This window comes from Homarus americanus, unplaced genomic scaffold (assembly GCF_018991925.1).
Source record: "Homarus americanus isolate GMGI-L3 unplaced genomic scaffold, GMGI_Hamer_2.0 scaffold41027, whole genome shotgun sequence".
Taxonomy (NCBI): domain Eukaryota; kingdom Metazoa; phylum Arthropoda; class Malacostraca; order Decapoda; family Nephropidae; genus Homarus; species Homarus americanus.
The window spans coordinates 3169573-3181393 of record NW_024745073.1 but is presented as its reverse complement, the minus strand read 5'-3'; the positions used below and the strand labels follow the sequence as shown (position 1 = coordinate 3181393).

At 36.6% G+C, this 11821-nt stretch overlaps 1 protein-coding gene across 2 annotated transcripts; it reads right to left on the bottom strand.

Annotated features, from left to right (window-relative positions):
• Window positions 1-1770: 1770 nt before the first annotated feature.
• On the bottom strand, window positions 1771-6682 carry LOC121878455 (sulfotransferase 1E1-like). Of its 2 annotated transcripts, none has more exons than XM_042384685.1 (7): window positions 6435-6682; window positions 6121-6266; window positions 4922-5123; window positions 3969-4095; window positions 3379-3545; window positions 2963-3074; window positions 1771-2390 (listed from the first exon to the last, which is right to left on the bottom strand). In XM_042384685.1, the coding sequence occupies exons 1-7, from the start codon at window positions 6609-6611 to the stop codon at window positions 2287-2289; spliced, it is 1035 nt and encodes a 344-aa protein (XP_042240619.1). In that variant the 5' UTR covers window positions 6612-6682; the 3' UTR covers window positions 1771-2286. The 2 variants fall into 2 exon arrangements, with proteins under 2 accessions (XP_042240619.1, XP_042240620.1); XM_042384686.1 differs by having other exon boundaries at window positions 3379-3542.
• Between the last annotated feature and the right edge of the window lie 5139 nt (window positions 6683-11821).

Genomic DNA, 11821 nt, shown 5'->3' with positions numbered 1-11821 from the left:
TCAGACCCACCTCATGATGACCTGTGTTCTGTGCAGGCTCCCTCGTGTTAAGAGAATATTGTGGACCATCTCTAGTCGCCACCACCTTGAGCTATGACCTGACGAGTAGGACAGAAGTTCTTTTATTCTTTCTGGTACATTTGTTGAGGAAGTTGTTGTGGAGAATGTCTGGGAAGTTTGCTGCTGGTTGTTGATGTTAGGAAGGATAATGTTTGTCTTTTTTGTTGTCTGTCTGTCTGTCTCATTTCAATACTACTACTACTAACACTACTACTACTACTACTACTACTAATAATAATAATAATAATAATAATAATAATAATAATAATAATAATAATACCATTGGATCTCAGCATTCTCAGGTTACAGTGTATAGCTGTGAAGTAACCACATCTCCCATTCTATGAAGAAAAGATATTGTATTTTTCATTATTGTTGCGTTTTTTCAGTACTTCGGGTAAAATTAAGATATAAACACTTTTATAAATCAGTGTTACGCTTAGATATGAGTAGCCAGTCATATTTTGTCGCCAGAGTTGATAAATATTAGACTATGTTTATCTCTTATCTTGTGTGTTATGTTGTATGATCAGTCATTAGTGTTGGTGCGCAGAACTCGTATAACAACGCAAATCAAGATGTGAACGATCTTCCTCTGAGTCGACTTTAGTATCAAGGTGTCATTGCAGTGTGAAGAGGGAGGGAGGGAGGGAGGGGGGCGACAGGTGTTTTGATTGCTCTTACTGGCACTGTCCTATTTTTACTTTTAGGGCACATGTCTTCACAACATAACTGACGTTTCTCACAACTGTTGCACATCACCATTGACCTCAATCTGTTTACTGCCTTTCAGGAGTGAGTGACATCAAACACGGAATCAAATAAACTCAAGTCGAACGAAAAAATAATAATACCATGGTCAACAACCTTCACCTCTTGGATAAATCACTTCAAAACCGGTTGGATTCCCATACCACACCACAAAAGTCTAATAAATCTACAACAAAATAAAAATGTATTAATAAAAAATAGCTTAAATGCAAGAGTGAATAAGTTTGTTTTCGATTTATTTTATAAAATTTAATGCCGTCGGTTTAATGACTTAACCGCAAAAGTCTAGCTCAAACATGTGAGTTAAGATTGAATTTACACAGAGGCAAACAATCATGAAAATATTGCTATTGCTTTTTATATTGAAGGTAATTAAGAAAAGTATATCCATTAGTTCTCTCTGAATAAACATGTCAGCTTGTAAATTATGTCACCATCAAAGAAAATCTCGCGGAAAAACTATTAATCAATGTAAATCCGAGACTCACTTGTATCCCTCGGACGCAGCTTATAACTAACTGTAAAACCAAATAACAAACGAGGCTGTAAAATTTCATTGAAATTCACTCAGCATCCACGACGATCTCTCTTGACCTGTTAATTGACTCGGGGCAGCCATCTACTCTGACACGTACAAAATTTCGCTAAATGTGTTAGCTTTCAAACTATGACACTGAATCTTATATAGAAATGTAGAAAGATGAAATGCAGGGAAAAAGAGTTCCATAGAAATATAAAATTAATGGTATTATGCATTTTAGTTTCAATTAAGGGAAGAGTTACGTTCATGAGCCACATGCTTTACCCTTGGGCTCAGGTAATTAAAAAACAAAGATCTTTAATAATATTATATTCATCATTGTGTACATAAGTTTGTTACACTGTTGTTTGTGGTGTATTAAGATATAGTGTGAAGGACCACTCATAACAAACAAACGCTAATACTTTGTTTTCCATTTATTTTTGTATCAAGTACAGTATATAATAAAAATTATGCATTTCATTATACATTCTGTGTTTGTATCTTTTAATACAGACGTAAGGCAATTTGCTTCACTTTAACTTGTAATACATAAGATATAGATTCACAATGTATATAGATTTTAGATGATATTATATAACGTGCTTATCCATGATATAATATTCATCTTACAGTTAAATAATCCCGAACACTATTTCACGCTGAGATGAAGAACAATAGAAACATCATGTGAACATTACAAGCTTAACAGTGTTCAATATATTATTAGTGATCTGCTTTACTTTACAAATATTTTCCAGTTAACTGTTCGAGTATCGACCTTTGATTTCGTTTTACATTTATTTATCCTTGGACAAACCGAGGATAAAAAAATTTTCTCAAGCTAAAAAATAACATTACAAAATTAAAAGACCATATAGCATGTATAGCTGAGGTGAACGTGGAGGGTGCTGTGCATACAGGTAGCAGCGGCCTCACTTGAAGGTGATACCAATGTCAGGAACGTGACTCTCCACCCATTGATTCATCTCTTGCTCTAACTCTGGCGTGAAGTGGTTCTTCCAGTCACCTATGATTCCTGTAAGATAGAATACGTTTATACTGAGACAATAGAGCCAAACACCCATGATGCCTCCCATGTTTATTTATTAAGAGAAAATAAATAAATGTAATATCAAAACTGGTATAGAAACTGATAATTTATAAAGTTGTTTCCCTATTGTGAAGTTTTCTAAGGCAGAAAATAAAGAAATAAAACATGAAATATTAGTCAGCAAGTGGCCAACGATCATGCACCATAATAAATACTGTTGTAGTGACTCTGTTGATATTCGTAGAGCTTTTCATTGTTGATGGACGAGTGCAATTATAAACCTTGTGAAGTCCTCGAAGAACTTAGCTATTGAAGACCAATTATAATTGGTCTTTAGTAGTTAATAATAATGCATAATTATGTATTATTGTGCCATCAATGTTCGTAAGACTTCAAAAACAGTTATTTTCCACAGTTTTCTCTCTACTGCCACGACAGCTGGATAGACTTAATGGGTGAGGTTTTACTGCACACTAATGTACGTAATATTGTCCATAAGTTAAGGAGACGAGGGTTTGTGGCGTTATAACACTAATGAAAGACACACACACACACACCTTTCCTGAAGTACCCTCCAACTTTCTCCCGAACGTCAGCATTAAACACGTCACCGTCTATTAAAGGCTCTCCTCGACTCTTCATTGCAGAGAAGGAAGTGTGGCGACTAACCTGGAGGATGACAATGATCAGTCATGAGCGATTTATACAACTGAAAGTCATCAGCATCATCGTATATACATCTCGTATTAGATGGACAAGTTGTAAACACAGTATTATACCAAAAAAATTGTTACAGTACTTCAAAAATCATTCCTTAGTTATTGACAAAGATTATTCATGAATGTAAACAAGCTTATACACCTTCTGGGGAAATTTTGTAACTCCTGCCCCAGGATCTTATAAAACATGTAATAGGATTATATCATTATAATCGAATAAATTGCATGTAAAAAAGAATGTCTCTACAACTTACATTGTCAAGCTGCTGTTGGGTGAGATTTGTACCGAGGAATTTGTTGAGTTTATGAAGTACTGCCATGATGTCCTCCTTCATGTCCTCATAGAAGACAAAAAACATGTTAGGATGATCCTTCTTCTCCCAGGCCAGTCTCAGGTGGGGCCAATAGGGTCCAAACACTACTGTGGAGGAAGATATAATGAAAAACTCTAAATCACGGACTTTATAGAGGCTCCGGTTCGTGTGAAACCTCCATCTAACGAACTATATGGAGAGGAAAGTCAGTTATATGAAAGCTTTTCCTTACCCTTAACAGAGTGAAACATTATCGACTTAAATGGCGTTATGTACATAAGAAAAATATCACTAAACTATGGGTCTATAACCAGGGAGTTGTGGGGGTCTCGTATAAGTACGAGATTGGTTGAAAATAATAGCTGAGAAATGGATAGTGTCTAAGACGGGATTACTCGGCTGCTATTTTAAAGATCTATTAGACATAAACACCAGGTAATTCAAGTAGATACTAAGACACACACCACACACAAACACACACAAACACACGACTTACTCTTCATTATCAAAGACTTAGGGTCATCACTTACCCTCATCATTCATAAAATACTTTACAAAGTTGGTGAAGGAGCCAGTGTAAGTGAAGGCCTTCATCATACAGTAGTAGTAGTAGTAGGACACCACCACATCCTTGGGGTTCCTCGCCACGTACACCACCTGAGGAACCATGATTAGTATCAGCGTCGGCCATGTCCTTGGGGCTATCTGATCCAGTACGAGTGGACCACCAGCAACAGTAGGTGCTGTGGCCACGTCCGGGAGAACATCTCTTAGAACAGTTGTCAGTTGAAATGTAGTACGATAAATAATTCTTTAGTTACCAAATTTAAGATGAAACTCCTTTCAGTTTATTATTTTTATTTACAATATTTTCTTCACTTTGACTTTGGTTAATGTATTTATAGGTGTCAACTGTTTAACCATTTATCATTAAACTTGAGTAATTCCATCAAAAGGTGGTGTATGTCTTAATGTTTTTATCAGTCAATAAGCGGCTTTTTTCCTTTAACAAAGTATCTAGGCTAGGAAGATGTATTGGATGTACCGATTATCAGCGTTATCAAGTACCATCCACCCAGCCTCTCTCTCACGATCATTAATGTGATACGAATTATGACAACCATTTTTTTTTGTAATAAAAGAAAGATAAAAAATCATTGCTCTAATATGATTACTTTGGTGCTAGAGGGTAGATGAAATGACCAAAGGACATTATGATTGTTCCACTCTGAAAATTTGTCCGTGTTATCACGTTGAGATTGTGTCCTGACTCATTACTATACAGGTTTTATTCTTGGTTCTTGGTGTACCTCATAAGTTCACTTCATATTTTCCTGCAGTTTTTTTATGAAATTTGATTTGATAGCGTAACACTTGTCTGGAGTCTTATATGATTCAAGAAGATTCAGGATAATTTAGAGTACAACAACTTTCCTATTCAAAACTCAACAACAAATTAATATTATTGGCTAAATAATCTGACCTTAGCTTTGTCGAGGAGGTCAGGTGCCAGGACAGAGAGTGGGAGATGGGTCTTGATAACTCGAGGGTCAGCTGTTAACTCACACATCTGTAGAGACATTCCATCTTCGGGCTTCCTTCCCGGGCAAGTTTCTATGAATGCTCGTGCAAAATTGTCAATCTTGGCTCCCTCCATCCCTTTACTGTCAAACATCATGTCCAAACTGAAGATAGAAAAGTCGAGAGATATAAACAATTTCAGCACAGTATCTAGTTAGACTGTCTGACAAAGGATCATATTAGAACTTATTGTTAGTGATCAGTATTCTTCTTTAGCTGTACATTTTCTCGTATACCACCAGTATCGAGCTTATTAAACAGATAAAATTTTATATTCTACTTTCCTTGGTCCTGTGTACCCCTGACTCCCTGCCCGAACATCACAAACCATAAAGGTATACATTGGGCGTTGTACTGAAACATATTCCTAACTTGGGTGAGGAGACGTGACGCGTGAGATGTTGTCCTAAATTCCGCAGACGGAAACTGTGTCGGTTGGTAACTTGATATTTTAAGTCAGTTGCTCTGACGGAGGTTAAACATGTCATCGACCGAGTGACTCTCACCTCATGTCACAAGAACTTAAAGAGAAAGTGGCTCTACAAGATGTAATAGTTGTATTCCAGGGTGTTGGTCTGCAGGACGAGAACAGAGCCCCTTGCCTCACTTCAGCCTTCTTTTCTAATATCGACGAAAAAAAAAAAAAAAAAATATGATCCCCAGGACCTTCATTTACACAATAAAAAGGACACTGACTGTACCTACAACGACTCATACACATCAAGGTACCATGACAGGTGAGGCTAAGGGAGCCGCTCATCACTTCTGGGTTCTTTGTATTTTGGGATAAAGGAGAGAGCGATCTGCCGAAACTTATATTCAGAGAAAAAGATGTCTGTCAGTGCGATTGTGGGAGGAGGGAAGCTGGAGCCACTTTCCCCCGAGTTTAATGATGTATATTTCAGGGTTTGTGTCGTGAACGTCGTTGTTATTGTAGGGTTTCGATCCCGTGTTCCTGTTCGTCCTGTGGACGAAAAACTTAGCCTTATTTGCCGACATATTATGTTAACTATAAATGTATTCTTCCCTGAAACTGACCAATATGTTAAAATATATTTCAGCACCTTTTTTCGAAATTAAGTAATTTGTATATGTTCATACCTAATTTCTGGCGCTCGGTGATAGATGGGCTCATCGGCCTGTGGGTGGTCAAGGTCGGGGTTGTGTAACATCGTCCAGAGGATCTCCTGCATCCACGTCGTCCCAGACTTGGGCATCGTCATGAGTACCACGTCGCTGGACCTGAACTTGGGGAGTATATGACCGTGAGCTAAGAACGCACGTATTGAGTGTGGTTCATCAGAAATGATAAATGTACACCCAGAATGTTAAATGAAAAAAACAACAATGGTGAATGAAAATCATTCTCAACCGAATTATAGATTACTGGAATTAACAACATATATTTTTTTTACTTCAAAGTTGTATATTCTGTCAGCGAAGTTGATGAAAGCTGTGGGGTAGAGCCAGCCGTCGGGCATAAGGCGGATCATCCCTTGTTTGTACATCTTCTGGTCCTTCTCCAGTCGAGTGAGCCACTCCTCGCTCATGGGCACCACCTCATGCCCACTCCTCAGTCGCTGGTTGCTCATCTTTATACAGACAGAGAGAGAGACACACAAACACTACCCTTCACTCGTACACACGGAAGACTGACCAGTCCAAATAGGGGTTAGTAACCACAGCCACTACAGTCACAGTGTTGCCAAGTGTTTGGAGTAAATTACTAAGTTTATTCAATTTAAAATTAAAATATACTGTTTGGCGTTTGATTGCCACTAACACTAGCAAGAGTAAATAATACATGATTTAGTTTTTAAAAAATATTCAATATCAATTTGACTATACAGTACCTTATTGTGACCAGCGGCATATGTACCCAGTATCTGTTCCAGGCCCGAGGAAAATACGTTGCCAGTTAAGGTTTTTCCATCTCAGTCGAGATAACTAATGTTGTATTTGTAACTGCACATTTGGCAACCTAGGTTTAGAAGTTGACCTTCTCGTGGTAGAGATATTATCTGTATAAAGTTTGTTTTTATTTTATCTGCGACACCTGATTTCCTTAGTATTTAAACATCATATGAAACATAGCATGTCCATAAAGAGAAAAAGGAAAGACGTCTTTCGTGAGTACTGGGCCATAACTACCGACCGCCTAGAGTATAATGGTAGTCTGCAGGAGTAGTAGTTCGTATCACTGCAGAAATTTCTATCTCTCATTATTTTTAATGTTGTTGAATAAGTATACTATTAACCTTGTTACGCTCTTAAAGACCTTCGTTGTTAAAGCGCAGTAATAACATTTTAACAACAACAGGAGCTCTCCCACCTGCGCGTGAACAAACATTGTACTCACTGAAACTTAACTATTTCATGACTAAACCTTACTGAAAATAGAATTACGTTCATCGTTAAATAAAAACATTGGAGTACACGCCAGAAATACCTCGAATGAAGATAAATAACATGAACTTATTAATATTCTTCCTCAAATTACGAGCTTCATTACAACGGCTGGTCTCAACCCCTTCATGAACAAGGCGTTAAATAATGGTCAAGCTGAAAGTCGAATCACAATTCGAGGAGTCATTGAATATATTCAAGGGACTGTTATGTAACACATTTACTTCTCTTAGAACAAAATATTAATGATGTTTATTCCGTTACAGCGATCCATAGCCCTGCTTTGAACCTTACTAGTCTTTCTACCTGAGCTTTGAACTGGCGATGACTCAATGTGTGGAAGTGGTGTTCTCTCTCTCTCGCCTTTTAAACCATCTACAGTATATTTCTGAGAGTCAATTAAAAGAAAATTACGTCCATGTCTTCCTTCTTTTTTGCCGAGGTTCGTCACTATATATCACGTGATCACCATTATATGAGCTCTATTCGAACTGTGCTTTGAGCTGGAGATGGTTCAGTGTATTAGGGTGAACCTGGTAGGGAGGCGAGCAAAGATATTCTTTTCAAGATAGGAAAGCTCCAGCTAAAATATATGAAATGTGTGTACGGTACAGTTGCCAGATACCTCAATAATATTGCCATCTATTGGCTGCGTCCAAAAGCTATTCGTGACGTCATAGACGTTGATGTGACGTCATGAGTGATGTTTTACGTTTTTCATTTATTTTAGACATATCACTCTTCATTTATGTATGCATGTATGTAAACATATAAAGAGAGAATGAAAACACTACTGTATAATTTTCACTGATTCCTTTTCCTCAAGATCTTAGATGAGTTCAGAAATTAAAAAGACACAAAATCTTTTCTCTTGCACAATTTGGGGAATAAATGACCTTGTTTTCAGCAGCGTTCTTGGTCTATTAAAGGGCATTCTTATTGTTTATCATTATTGAAATAAACAAACAAAAACCAAAAATTCAAGTTGTGTCTTGGTCACTGATGTATTATAATATTTCATCTAACATGATACATGTAAATATTAACATTAATTATTAATATATATATATATATATATATATATATATATATATATATATATATATATATATATATATATATATATATATATATATATATATATATATATATTATGAAGGAAAAAAGCACACTCGATAACTTCTGTGCAATTCCTCACAGTTCTTCACGTATATTCTGAGCATCTCAATGGCATTTTGCCATCTGCGACTCCTGTCAAATTCGTATCAAGTGAGTCGGAAACCAATGAAAATATGGATGTGTATCCTTTTTCTTCTTGCAAATAACGCAGGGATGCGATCTACCCAGCATGTTGAACTGCGGGTCCAGAAGTCTTGGCTACAGTGTTGCCAGTGGGAAAAATCAAAACGTATCCATAATCTTCTAAAAAGTATCCCAAGAGTTCCTCTTTTTTCTTTAATAAAATGACGAATTTCTTAGTAGCTATGACAACGAAGTTAAACTGAAATATAATGGTGTCATCAAAAATTTTACTGATTATAAAATAGCTATTGTTGGCTGTAGTCCAAGATTTTGAAAACATGCATACGACAACGTGACGTCACAGAAGTACGACTTCAGCGCCATCCTAATTCTGGACTACATAAATGACGTCACTGTGCCTTGAGGTCCCTGCTAGTATTATTACCGACTATTTTACACTTATTCCTGTCTTGAGTATATAGTCTTTGGAGGCGACGAGCGGTGGGGACGAAACAGTTGCCAGATACCAGTCATTTGCCCGTCCTACACAAACACAGACGCACGGCCCCACTCCGCTGAGGTCGCCGGCACCACATCCTGCAAGCTATCCATGTCACCCGTCCACTGCCTCAGTTAAGTCATTTTTATCAACCAGTAATCAATTTCCGGATACTTATTTACATACCTGCGTTAATACTTTTTGCCCCTTGTCAGTTTGTTAAGTTATGTTCCGATGATTATTGGGACAAAATTCTTTTAATAACAATTATAGCATACGTAACCAACTGACCGCCGCCATTTTGAATTTTTTTATATTGATTGATTTTATGGGAGTTCATTACGTGTATAATAAGAGAAACGACATAAGATGAGAAGGCGAAAACTAAGCAAAATAAACGGCTACTAAAATTAACCCAGGGTAAAATTGCAGTTTCGGCCGATGTACCCTAGTAGTTTAGAAATTAGTTTATCATGTGTATTTTGTTGTAATTTAATCGAATTTAACCTGTATTTCCGGGGGAATGTACCCGTTTTAGTTATCCCCCCAAAAGTATGGAAAAACTTGAATTCATTTCTGGCGTTATTATTCGTTGCCCTCTGGTTGAAATGGTGTTAGAAATACTCCAAATAATGAGATATAAACGTTGGGGATGGTTAAAAGTCGGCCGTGTATTGGCCGAAACTGCAATAATACCTCACCCAGTACTGTTGTTTGTTACACTAGTAGAAAACAAGCGAAGGGGTTCTTTGTTGAGCTCTTTCTGTTTATTACGGTATTAGAGGAGACATCACGGGACTGTAGGACTGGTCAGCCTTAAGAATATTTGTATACTGGTGATTTAATATTGATAACATATAGTATTGAAAAGGCAGTGGAGAAATCTAAGGAATGATAATTATAATCATTAAAAAAAAATATTTAATTTATTTATTTAATTCTTGTATTTCTTGACCGCCCAGTAAATAGCTAGCCCATATGCCTATGATTATTTAATTGCTTTTACACTGATACTGGCAATAAAATCATAAGTATAAATAATAAGAGGAAGAGGAGGATTGTTAATAATAATATAAAAACAATTATACGAATAGAAATATAAAAAAAAATAATTACATGACAAATTCAAATGGCTAACTGAAAGATAGTGTGGTAGGGGATAACAAAATCAGGATATATGGCAAGAATGTCTTCTAATACAACTCTGCCAATGCACGTGGGTAGACTTGGTTTATTTAGACTTTGGTTATGTTGTCTTAATGGTCAATTTAAGATAATAGCCAGGTTTCGAATTCCGTTATTTTATTGTTTGCAACCACATTACCTAACAAAAGTAAGACGAATTTCTTCTATGATACTTTTTGCGCTGACGAGTAACAATGGAGATATACAAAGTGGAAAAAATTGAAACCAGGCTATCACAAATTGAGTCATAATAATTTAAAACTGTACTGAATGTGTGTAGGAGTGAAGAGGGAGGGGGGGACTAAAAACTGTGTAAAAGTGATTGACTTTGAACTGTAGAAAAGCTGTTGTGGAAGAGAGCAATTGACTTAGAGTAAAAGTTATATAGAAGGGATGGTTTGATTAAAAGTTGCTTAGGAGTGAGGGATTGATTTCTGAAGCTGTGTAGGAGTGAGGGATTGACTTAGAACTGCAATGACGTTGAAATGTATAGAATAAAATGGATACTTCAGTCATAATTAGGGATGTGGGGATAATAAGAGGGTCAGGGAATGGTAGAGACGAGGGTGGATGAATGAAATAAAAAACTGGGTCCCCAGAGGGATACAAAACCTTCGAGGATTGGTAAAAACAGCCCGAGAACATTTAGAGTAGAGGACTGTGGTCGCCAGCCTCAGAAAAGAGGACGGTACTCAGATTGATTGCCGTCGTGTAGGAGGGAGGGAGGGAATGACTTAGTCCTGAAGTTGTGTGGGAGTGATGGACTGATTTCTTAAGATGTTTTGGTGAGGAATTGACTACTTGTGCGTAGGAGTGAATGATTCACTTCTGATGCTGTGTAGGAGCGGGGAATCGACTTATAATTTTACTGAAGTTGTGTAGGAATTGACCTCTGCAGTTATGTAGGAGTGATGCATAGACGTCCCAAGTTGCTTAAAGTGAGGCATTTACTTTTCGAGTTTTGTAAGATAGTGGGATTGACTTAAATCTGAGCTGAAGTTGCGTAGGAGTGAGGGAATGACTTGTATGCGTGAGGGATTGCTTGTAACTGCAGAAACAGTATTATTGACGTTTTGTGTTCAGTTGAAGCCTATAAGTATGAGCTAGGAGTTTATTGTTATCCTTTACAGACGTTGAAGATAACGATAAATGCTTAGTACAATATATATATATATATATATATATATATATATATATATATATATATATATATATATATATATATATATATATATATATATATATATATATATATATATATATATATGTGTGTGTGTGTGTAATAATCCATGAACATTATAATAGGAAGTATTAATGACTTCCTGGCTATTATTGGTCTTGAGGATTGATGGCTGAGACAAGTTACTCGAGTGTTGCTCTTCTTGGGCTGCTAAATAACACTCCATGATGCATTGTTGTAACCTGTCAGAAGTGTGTGGAATATCTGGCATGTAAACTCTTAAGCATCAT

Bases quoted from the DNA above. Each gene is read 5' to 3' on its own strand.
- LOC121878455 (XM_042384685.1), bottom strand. From the start codon at position 6,611: ATGAGCAACCAGCGACTGAGGAGTGGGCATGAGGTGGTGCCCATGAGC. The intron at 4,096-4,921 runs GTCAGATTATTT...ATGGTTCCTCAG, and splicing joins ACCTCCTCGACAAAGCTAAG to GTGGTGTACGTGGCGAGGAA. The intron at 2,391-2,962 runs GTGTGTGTGTGT...TCTATCTTACAG, and splicing joins TGGAGGGTACTTCAGGAAAG to GAATCATAGGTGACTGGAAG.